Genomic DNA, 10,962 nt, shown 5'->3' with positions numbered 1-10,962 from the left:
AAGGTTGTTTTACTTATGATAATAATATAAAAAATATTTTATGTAGATATCAAACAGATTAATTTAACAATTTGTTAAATAAGAAAGATTAAATAATTATAATAAGAACTTGTATTGTGTCAGACGACTTGCCACAATCTCCGTCATTGTGTCAGTCAATTTTTTATCGTATTTCGTTCGGAATTTTCAGTAATGCATATTTTTTTTAATTAATTAAAATAGCCTCTGACATTTGTTTTTATGTTTTACTTATCTAATTTAATTACGTACATAATTATTTTATAAATAGGGATAAAAGGCATGATTAGTGTTTTGAAAACTTATTCTCCAGTGTCATCTAACTGAAAGTATCTTACAACAAAATTAATTTGAGGTTAGACCAAAAACAAATAGAGTGACTGTTTGAGAGTGACATACCCCTGTAATACATCGTGACGTCACGTTCTCTAGTCTTGCTCGATTGAGACGTTTCTTGTAAATGATGCACAGATTCAAAAACTCTTATTTTTATTTAGGAAAATAAAATATTAAATAATTTTTATTTGTAATTTAAGTCAAATATTCTTAATTAACACCTTAAATTATATAATGTTCAATACCAAATTTATTTATTTCTTTACTATGTCAAATACCCAATTCATGGGAATGAGTCAATAGATAAGTTTTTAGAATTGTCTATGACTATGTAGGCTCAGGTACTTTACCATACGTCTACGTGGATGATCATTGATCATCGTGAAAGCTGATTATATCTTCAGAATTGTTCGACAATGACGAATTTCGCCTCTACATTTTGAAAGGTACCAAATAATCGGTTGATCTGTTACATACTCGCTGAAAAAAGTTGACCTGTTAAAGCGCTCTTCATGGTCAATTTAACAAACCATTAAATATAATTTGAAATTGTGTATAATTTAATATTAATATTATGAATGTCAATTAGTAGGATTATACAGGGATTAGTGAAAAAAAAAATTCCCAAACATAATGTTACATAATAACATACTCTATAACGAATGTAGCATGACCTAAATTTGTTATAAAGCGAAAGTATCCAAGAAGCATAGTAACCTCATTTCATTATTTCTATAATCAAAAAGATGTCGACCTACTCACAACTTTGCAATTTTTATTACGTTTTCGAATGTACAAAATTATTGCGTTCGCATCTCAAAACGCCTAAGCGTTATTTCAACGCAACATTTATTTAGCAATACGTCGTTTTAGTAACACAATATTTCATAACAGTGAAATTGATAATAAGCAGTCAGATGGCAATGCCAAGACACCGGTAGTCAAGGCTGTGAACGCTCTTAAATATTCCACGCAACTATTCTGACATCGCAAATATTAATAAACGTTTCTTTTATAAATATATTTTGTGTTTTCGGTGTTGGATGAGGTCATATTCTGTCTTAATATTGTTCTTTTTACAATGACCTCGCTGGCACATTTTTATAATTAACGTCTTAAATATATTGATGATCTATTATTATATATCCAGTCAAAATTGAGTCATTATATCTTGAGCGTCATAAGCTTGAAAAAAAATATAATAGGTAAGTATATTCAGAAATAAGGTTCAGGTTTTAATCGTTTGAAATACGAAGCACATAGTTTGTTCTAACGTATTGCGATAAGGGAATAAAGATTTACGCAATCCTTAAACCTTCTTTACTGTGTCCAATAAAAAAAATATCCAATCATGAGCAACACTACCCAAAGTGTGTACCTAATTAAAAATAATAAGTTTTAAAGTATTTGTTAATATAATTCATAAAACATCTTGTACTGTAACGCGTATATACCAAACAATATTATATTAATACCAAAACTCAATCTGTTGGAATTGATTTGTAAATGGCAATGTAAATTAATACGACACGAAAAGTTCTGATTACATACCTGGCCTGGTATTGACCTAATAGTGACCTTACATCAAATGCAATACTCGGTGTAAGTGCATGCAATTGCAAGAGATTGTCGTTAGCTTATTACAAGGTAACCAATTTGCGTGACGAATATCTATGAGGCGATAATTGGATATTGGGACAAGGCGTAGGCAATGAAATTTAAGTGACACTGAATAATTAAATGGGGGTTTGAATATGTTTTAGTGTTTTAAAGATAAAGTTTTTAGATTTAAGTGTTGGCTACGCTTTAGTGTAAACTAATTTGTAGAACAGAATGAATAAGTCGCTCCCTGCCTTTGTCCCTATTTCCTTTACTTTTAGATATGTGGTCAGTAAAGAGAATTTGACATCAATTGTTTTGACGGTTTATGTAATAAAAGAAATCAACAATATTATATTCTTATCATTTACAATGGTTACAAACTGGGTATATTTTTATACGTCCAAGTTATGCGCTTCTCAATCTTGCGCCTGTTAGAGAAAATTTGGAATTTAATGTTTTATACGCGGTAATGAAGAACTATGTATGCAATATAGCATCAAGGCCACATTAGCAGGAATACACGTGTTTGTGCGTAGAAATTAAACCTTTATAGACGGTTTTATGTTTAGCGTTATTGCGGGTGTGCGAGCTTCTTTATTTCCTCTCTAACTCTACGACAAGCTGAGAGTATTGCTGTAGTGCGCCTCAAGGCGCATACAAAACCTATTTATACAGGCTATATATCCAACCAATTTTTTAATAACGAATAGGCACAACAAATAGTTCTAAATTATACCACGGTTCATATTATAGTTATAATTAGGTATTTAAATTTTTCATTATTGACCTTGCAGATTGCAAGGTTAATTAATTAAAACGTCGTCATTAATATTTAATCTTTTTATTTTGCTCTATTTTTTTGCCCCAATAGCCAATACGATATTTGTTGCTGGTGGAAGGTTACCTACTTGATATATTTTGTAAACGTGCAATGACTGCACATCTGGATATAGGTAACCCTGCCATAATATAACGGCTCGCTATGTTGAGTTGTTCAAGAATCAAGCTTAGAGTAAATGTCATTATAGGCATGGTTCAGCTATTGGATATCTATCATCGACGGTCGCAACTCGCAACGTATCTTCTTGGATGATATTCGACAGAGTTCAATGTAGAGTTGTTTCTTAATAGATATAAAACATGGTAATGGTCTGCCTCATTCCATAGTTTACCTACTTACCATAATAAAAAATAAAAAATAGCATACGAGAGGTCATACACGCTATTGTTCTGTGCACCACCGCGCCGCGCCGCGCCACGTTCACATGACAGACGTATGCACATGAGGGCGCGCCGCATCGCATTGTCTAAAGTTATTAATTTGAGCTACATACTTAATTATTATTATACTTCTATATTACTTTTCTTTTTAATATTATTGCATCACTTCGTACATTTTAAATATAAACTAGCGCGAACTACAGGAAGGTCGCATCGGGCCGCATCGCAGCGTACTGGCGGATCGCTTGGTGTATTTTTGCGGCGATGTTATACGATACGACACGGACTCCTCAGTGAGCGTATAAATACAATTTTTCGTCAGAATTCTTCTCCTTGTGTGCGTTGGCGTAATTTTACAATGCGAAGCGCTGTGGTCAGTCGCGGTGGTTGTATGCGCGTGCCTTAAAAGGCAGTGTCACGTCGTCCCGTCATGAATTGTCAACTTCTTCGTCATTTGAAAGACGAGGATGTCATCCCAACTGCCAATGCTGTTATTGTCTATGGTTGCATGAATTACGAAGTTTCTTGATTGTAAAAAAAATGTTTATTGTCTATACTTCTTGACAATCATGGCGAGCACGTCGAGGTCTGTTTTTCTTATATATTTTATTCTCGTTTCGTTTAAAACGTCGCTTTTTTATTTCTCGTACAGCCGAATAATATAAGATTTGCCATGATAATACGTAAGTTGGTGATAGTGATAAATAAGTGTGAAGAAACGCGGCCAATTTACTTCGTTTTGATTTCTACTTGTTGATTGAATTAAACCTACTTTCGTTTGTGGTTTTAGAATTGAGGCAAATAAAGTGGTGTGCTATGCGCATCCAGATGCACCGCTCATCGAGGATTACCGTGCTGGGGACATGATATGCTCAGAATGCGGTCTGGTGGTTGGCGACAGGTAAGTTTGCGAAACACTCGAATCTTTTCATTGTGGACACCGTGTCGTAATAATAACAACGCAGGCTAGCATTGTTTGACGTTTGCGATGTATTTGATTTCTATATTTCGAGGTCGATAAATAATTAAATACGATTGAGCAATGTTGGTACTGGCAGCCAATTATTGGATAAGCCAATCAGTGTATCTTAAATACCTAAAGGCTCCTTCCAATATTGTCCTGTAGAATGAGGAAAATTCTACAATTAGTATTAAATATTTATTTACAACACCCAACATACCAAAATTCCATTACGGTAGTTATTTGTTACTAACTGCAATTACTTTAGTCATCGTCATGTAACTCATTTATATAGCAGAAATGCAGTCTAATCACTAGATTGTACCCTAAATAGCGATTAGAGACTGACTAACACTTTCCCATGATAAAGCAATAGACCAAAAAAAAGTTCCATAAACACTTCACAATATAATTGCAATAACCATTACAGAGTAATTGACGTGGGTTCAGAATGGCGTACGTTCAGCAATGAGAAGTCAGGAGTGGACCCATCTCGTGTTGGTGGGCCGGAGAACCCTCTGTTGTCCGGTGGGGACTTGTCCACAATAATAGGTCCAGGACGAGGAGATGCATCGTTTGACAGTTTCGGTGTGTCCAAATATCAGAATAGGAGGAACATAAGCAGCACAGACAGGGCTCTGATCAATGCATTCCGAGAAATCAACACAATGGCTGATAGGATAAACCTGCCCAAGACTATTGTGGACAGAGCTAATAATTTGTTCAAACAGGTAAGGTATTGGTAATGTAACGTTTATTTTGTTTGCTATAAACAAATATATTGTAACATTGGATGAAACTTGGCATAATGATAAACCATCTTCAGAACATTAAGTCATGTTTTTCTTATATGGAAAAATAGACTGATTTTTTTGGCAAAAGTCCTATGTAGGTTAAGCCATGAACAACATCTAATAAATGTTTATTGGCATACAAGCTTTTGCTTAAGGCTCCACCTGTGATTATGCTGTGTTTATGCTAATTTTAGGGATAAAAATCCTATAACCAGGTAGGGGTAATGTAACATACTATTATTAAAAGACTTTTCAATATTGCTTAAGTTATTTCTGTTCTATACAATATTTCTTCCCTTATTTTAATCCTTTGACAGATGCATTTTCAAAGGTCTCTCAGTGTTCCCTAACATCGTTTAAATTTTGTGCAAAATTTCATGCTTTTATACCCAGCACTTTTGGCTGTGCATTGGTTAAGTAATTTGACAGCTAGATTCTTTTATACATATTGATAGAAATATAAAACAATTAGTCACGAACATTGATAAACATTGAAAGAATCACCTTCGTGACACAACATGTATAAACAACTACATATTTTTTTTTATTAAGAATTATCTTTGCCTCGGTAAATTGTTTATAAAATATTTTATTACCATCATTATTGTATTGTATCAAATATAATCAATACTGATGGATGGAATTGTATGAATGCTTAAGAATTTTAATAGGATAATAAAAATATTGTTGTTGAGACTGTTTAAGTTAGAGATAGCAAGTTTCATCCTTATGATTCATAAATATTATGTTTCAAAGCTATTATCTGGGAATGGAATATTAAAAAAAAATAATATGCTAGGAAATATCTACCTATTTTTCTGCTATCTTTAAATTAATAGTTCAATTAGCCAACTTAAACAAAAGATTTGTTGAAAAAATTTTGTCTTTGTTTATAATTCATTTTTTCCTTTTGTGAACATAGTCTAAGTGCTGCTAGGCATTTTTGGGAAATTTTTGAATGTTATTTAATTTTTCAACACTAAATATTAAATTCTGATACTTGAATTTATAAAATGCCTGAAGAACACACAAAAACAACACTTTGCTTATTTAGTGTTGTTTGTGTGGTAAAATTGATGGTTCACTACCTGTAACCCTTTAGCTAAGTCTGCATTATCATATTTATACAATATAACGAAAGAGTTAATAGCAGTGCTTTACATCGCCTCAAAAAACTTCCTAAAAATGTCTTATCAAGTCTCCGTCTAGTAAATAATATACAATAAAAATCAGTTTATTGCTTTAGTATCTATTCATATGTATTATTATTAAACATAGCAACATTCTAAAATGGTGGGCTTTATTGTTATCATGACATATCATTGACTCTTTAAGGTCAAAGGTTTTTTTATTAAACTCTTATATATATATGGCAAAAAATTAAATACACATTTATTGACATTCATTTAACATATTCACTGTAACAAACGGTTTTTTTGTTTATGTATTATTTTGTTTGCGGCTCCGCCTGCGTGAAAATTTTTTGCCAGGGAAAATATTTTTCCAGATAAAAAGTAGCCTATGGCACTCAGGAGTAATGTAGCTTGCTAGTAGTGAAAAAATTCAAAATACGTTTGTTAGTTCCTGAGATTAGTGCGTTCAAACTCTTCAGCTATATATAATAGTATATTTAGATAAAGACCATTTAACTTTAAATTGACTATGGCATTGCTCTATCAAAAGCCTTAATATTGTAGATAAGAAAATGTCTCTTTATGACCACAGAAAATTTAAGAAAAATTATAATTATTATACAATTAATTTCAGGTACATGACGGCAAAAACCTGAAGGGCCGAGCAAATGATGCCATAGCATCAGCTTGCTTGTACATAGCTTGCCGACAGGAAGGAGTGCCACGTACATTCAAAGAAATATGCGCCGTAAGCAAGATCAGTAAAAAAGAAATTGGCAGGTGTTTCAAACTGATCTTAAAGGCACTGGAGACCTCCGTGGATCTCATCACGACAGCGGATTTCATGTCTCGGTTTTGTTCAAACCTCGGTCTTCCGAACTCGGTGCAGAGAGCGGCCACGCATATCGCGAGGAAAGCCGGAGAACTGGATATTGTGTCGGGCAGGAGTCCTATATCTGTCGCAGCGGCGGCTATTTACATGGCTTCACAGGTGAGGTTCTTCATAGATCTTTGGGTGATTGTATCTGAAACAATAGGGTTTACTACTGTGTTACTGTTATAAGCATTGACAAGTGTATAGTGTCCTCCCCACTATATTTGTAGTGCTATAGGTGTTGCTGGTGGTAGGATACATTTTATATACGCCTGGATAACGACCACCCTGAACAAGGCATTAAAACCCGCCATAGTGAATGCTAATACAAATAATTATAGGTAAAATTTTAACAGTAACAAAAGGCAAATTAGAAGTTTCACTGATGTTAAGTAAAGATTTACAAAAATATGTCAATGCCTTTACCCACTTCAAAACATCATTCTATGAAATTCCAGGCTTCCGAAGACAAACGCAGCCAGAAAGAGATCGGCGACATCGCCGGCGTGGCTGACGTCACCATACGTCAATCGTACAAACTTATGTACCCATTCGCGGCCAAACTGTTCCCAGAGGACTTCAAGTTCGCAACACCCATCGAGTTCCTGCCTCAAATGTGATTTTATCCAGACCAAAATTGCTGTACTATGTTAATTCTGGTAAATATTGTCTCCCTTTTGACAATGTCACACAAGTTTAACAACTATTCCATGTTTATACCAACATAACTAGTGTAACTATAAATAAGTTAATTGACTAGTTTTAAGTATGATTAGTGAATGGTTCTTTCCAATACTGTGCTAATAATGTTATTGTTTTTGCCGTTAAAGAGTCCATTGTCTATGTCTTATCCGTAGTCAATGAATACACAAATAAAAAAATTGCAATATATTCTCTAAATAATTTTTTAATAGTAAAATTGCAGAAAATATTAAAAGTTAGGTTTGGGTAGTAACATAACTGGACTAAAATATTTGAATCTAATCACATAATCGAAATAATAATTGTATTTATAGCAAGCCATAAAACTTTATCGAGTAGGTACAATATTCATATAATATTAATAATATACATACATGTTAGAAATATTTTTCTGACAATATCTCACTAATACTTTTCCTTTTTTCTCACGAATCATGAATATTTATACCATGCTTAGAATGTACATGATATCACTGCATAATTATCTTTAAATACTGTCTTGCATTTCGTTTACTACTTTAAGTTTTAATTAGAACAAATTTAAGCGAAACATGATGTACTTGATTAGACTAGTTATGACGTTTCAAACGGAAACACAAAAAAAAGAATACTTTTTGATATAAATTTAAACTCTTTTCAGTAATTTATATTAATTTCAAATTTGTCTATGGTGATATGTGATTTTATTTTTAATCTGTCAAAAGGATAGAGTTGATTAGAAAAGGAGTTTTATAGACTATGGTAGGGTGCATGCACCTATTGTTATATATAATATAGAACCCCATACACAGGTAACACATTGCAGTCACATTAATAAGAGTGGATTCACACTGAACTGCATGCTTGACAATCTTGCTTAATCAATACTAAAACGACGAAAAATTGTATGTCTTTTACAAATTAGGAAATCTCAATGTTATAATAATTGTAAAAAGTGGGTGTTGGTATTAAAAATCTTAAAACCAGACAATAGTTTCTGATGTAAGTTATTGTTTAGAGTTTGCCGCTTATAGCATCTTCCATCAACTCTTATTCTAATCCGTATGGACTAGACAAAAAATGTCTTCTCGAATTTTACAGAAAATTAGATAGTGATTTTAATCATGAATATTTCAACAGCTTTTTTTAAAAGACCTGTAATTGAATTTTTATAGGAATTATTCGTAAATCTTTGCATATTTCCATCCATAACTCATATGCTGTAAATGTATGAAACAAATAATCAAGGTTGTTTGCTCAGGGAGGGGCTTTATGTTTTACAACCGGTCTGCTGTTTAAATCAAACTCTTTTGGAGTACTTTTAAGTTACTCTTATGGCCAATTATAAACACACATAGCGCACGCCACACATTATCAAGCATTCTTGAACAAAATGATTCAGCAGTTTGTCAGTCAGCTGTCAGTTGCGATTGCACCCACTTTTAATTTTGTGACTAATTATATAATCTGTAAGTAATTTTTTTTTATTCTAAATGTAGACTTTGTAAGAGCCAGTATAAGTAAGTGTTTTGTTTTTAGTTTCTATCACTTCAGTATTTGAGATGAACATTTTAATGTGAGGTATGTGGGCTTGTGAAGTAGACATTTTAGTGGATTTACTCCCGTTTTCAATAGACGATCCCAATTGCATATTCAATCCATCGCGAAAACTACCAATCAGTTTTTGGCTTGCTTAGGAATTACTTATTTAACTGGTTTGTTCTCGGGATTAGATCGAAGATTAAGATTGGGATCGCTTATACTTAACGGCCTTTGGGAAACGGTAGAAATATGTACGTTTAATAACTGCTGATATTGGTACCATTATATAGAGACGTGTTGGGTTAGCCTTACACATATTGACTGACAAGGCAGTTAACATAGTAACATGTTTTTAAATAAAAAAATGGTTTACTGTCAAATAGCGTTGTAGGTGAAAACAGTATCTCAATAATTTGTTTGGAATATGTTTAGACTTTTGCTTCATAATAACAATACTTTGATTTCAATTTACATTATAATTAGTTAATTGTTATGTATATTTTAATTCTTCATTGAAAATGTTAATTATAAAAGTTTGGGTGATGTCAAACAAAAAAATAAATATTCGCCTTTCATATCAGTAATTTGACTAAACAGAGCCATTAATTTCACGTTTTCAAAATGGCGATGAGAAAGCATTATTCTAAAAATACATTTTTTTAATACAAAATGTTACAATATTTTGTATCATTACGACTAAAAACAATTACAAGGTAATGTAACGTTCCGAGAATAGTATGTAGTTAACAATAAATGTGATGATAATTTCTTTATCCATGCATGTTGACATAAACTGTAACAACCATTTATGATGACACAGTGTTGCCATCTCATAGTTCATAATTACCGACAACTTGGTAAAATAATACCAATTTCATTATTTGTATGTATAGTAATAAAATAGACTTTAATTGCAGTATAAGTTTGTAACATTCTACTATACTTGTAGTTATGATCTCTTTGTATGTTGTCTTATTATTTTTAAATTAATAAAAACCATTTTGTCACAAATGTTTTATTTATTTTATGGGTAGTAAAGTACTACTTAATATTTTAGAAAACAAATGAAATGAACATGAGTTTTGAGTGAGGAAAATCTGAAGTAAATATAGTTAATCGATCTTCAAGAGGTAGCTGTTTTACAGCCATTTTCAATACACAATTCCAATCTATCTTCAATCTGTTTTCAAGAATGGACCAATCATAATAACTCATTTGTAAGCATGTCAAAAAAACTTTGTTCTGATTGGTCAATTTTTGAGATAGACCGAAAAAGAGATTGAGGTCATTTATTGAAAAAGAGAAATAAATAGTATTCTCCTTTTAAAATGGCTGCTCCGTTTTGTTCATTATTTTGGAAATATCAAGTCGGGACATGTTAAAATATCATCTTATCTTTGAAACGAGTAGTATTATTTTATTAGACAAGTTGATGTTTGTAGAAACAGTACGTTCCTCCGTACAATCCAAGAGGAATTTACTTACCTACGGCGTTGCAGACATAAATGCAGCATACTAAAGTAGGTACATATCGTATTGGATATTTTAATTCATATGTGTGTTTTATCGCGCTATAAAAATTTTACTGTCGCTTAAACATAGGAAATATTTGGAGAATTTATGGTAATTTTGTGTGAATATGCAAATAATATTTTTAAATTCAGTCAATATAGAAAAAAATAAGGTAAATTTTATTCATTATGATTTAATTGATATTTCTCTACACGTCCGATTTACCAAGTATCTATGTAAATGAAAATAGTCTTGTATGGAGGGACGAGCATCATCTTATCTTGGGGA

The 10,962-nt window shown here is 32.2% G+C and overlaps 1 protein-coding gene across 3 annotated transcripts; it reads left to right on the top strand.

Moving 5' to 3' along the window:
• Window positions 1-698: 698 nt before the first annotated feature.
• LOC115449630 (transcription initiation factor IIB) lies at window positions 699-10,173 on the top strand. Of its 3 annotated transcripts, none has more exons than XM_037441878.1 (5): window positions 699-800; window positions 3,968-4,078; window positions 4,569-4,869; window positions 6,700-7,056; window positions 7,398-10,173. In XM_037441878.1, exons 2-5 carry the CDS (start codon window positions 4,041-4,043, stop codon window positions 7,557-7,559), a joined length of 858 nt encoding a protein of 285 aa, XP_037297775.1. In that variant the 5' UTR covers window positions 699-800; window positions 3,968-4,040; the 3' UTR covers window positions 7,560-10,173. The 3 variants fall into 3 exon arrangements, with proteins under 3 accessions (XP_037297775.1, XP_037297774.1, XP_037297776.1); XM_037441877.1 differs by lacking the exon at window positions 699-800 and adding an exon at window positions 3,659-3,763; XM_037441879.1 differs by lacking the exon at window positions 699-800 and adding an exon at window positions 3,783-3,860.
• Window positions 10,174-10,962: the final 789 nt, after the last annotated feature.

The sequence above is a fragment of the Manduca sexta genome, chromosome 23 (assembly GCF_014839805.1).
Source record: "Manduca sexta isolate Smith_Timp_Sample1 chromosome 23, JHU_Msex_v1.0, whole genome shotgun sequence".
Taxonomy (NCBI): Eukaryota; Metazoa; Arthropoda; class Insecta; order Lepidoptera; family Sphingidae; genus Manduca; species Manduca sexta.
This window is presented reverse-complemented; position numbering and strand designations above follow the sequence as displayed.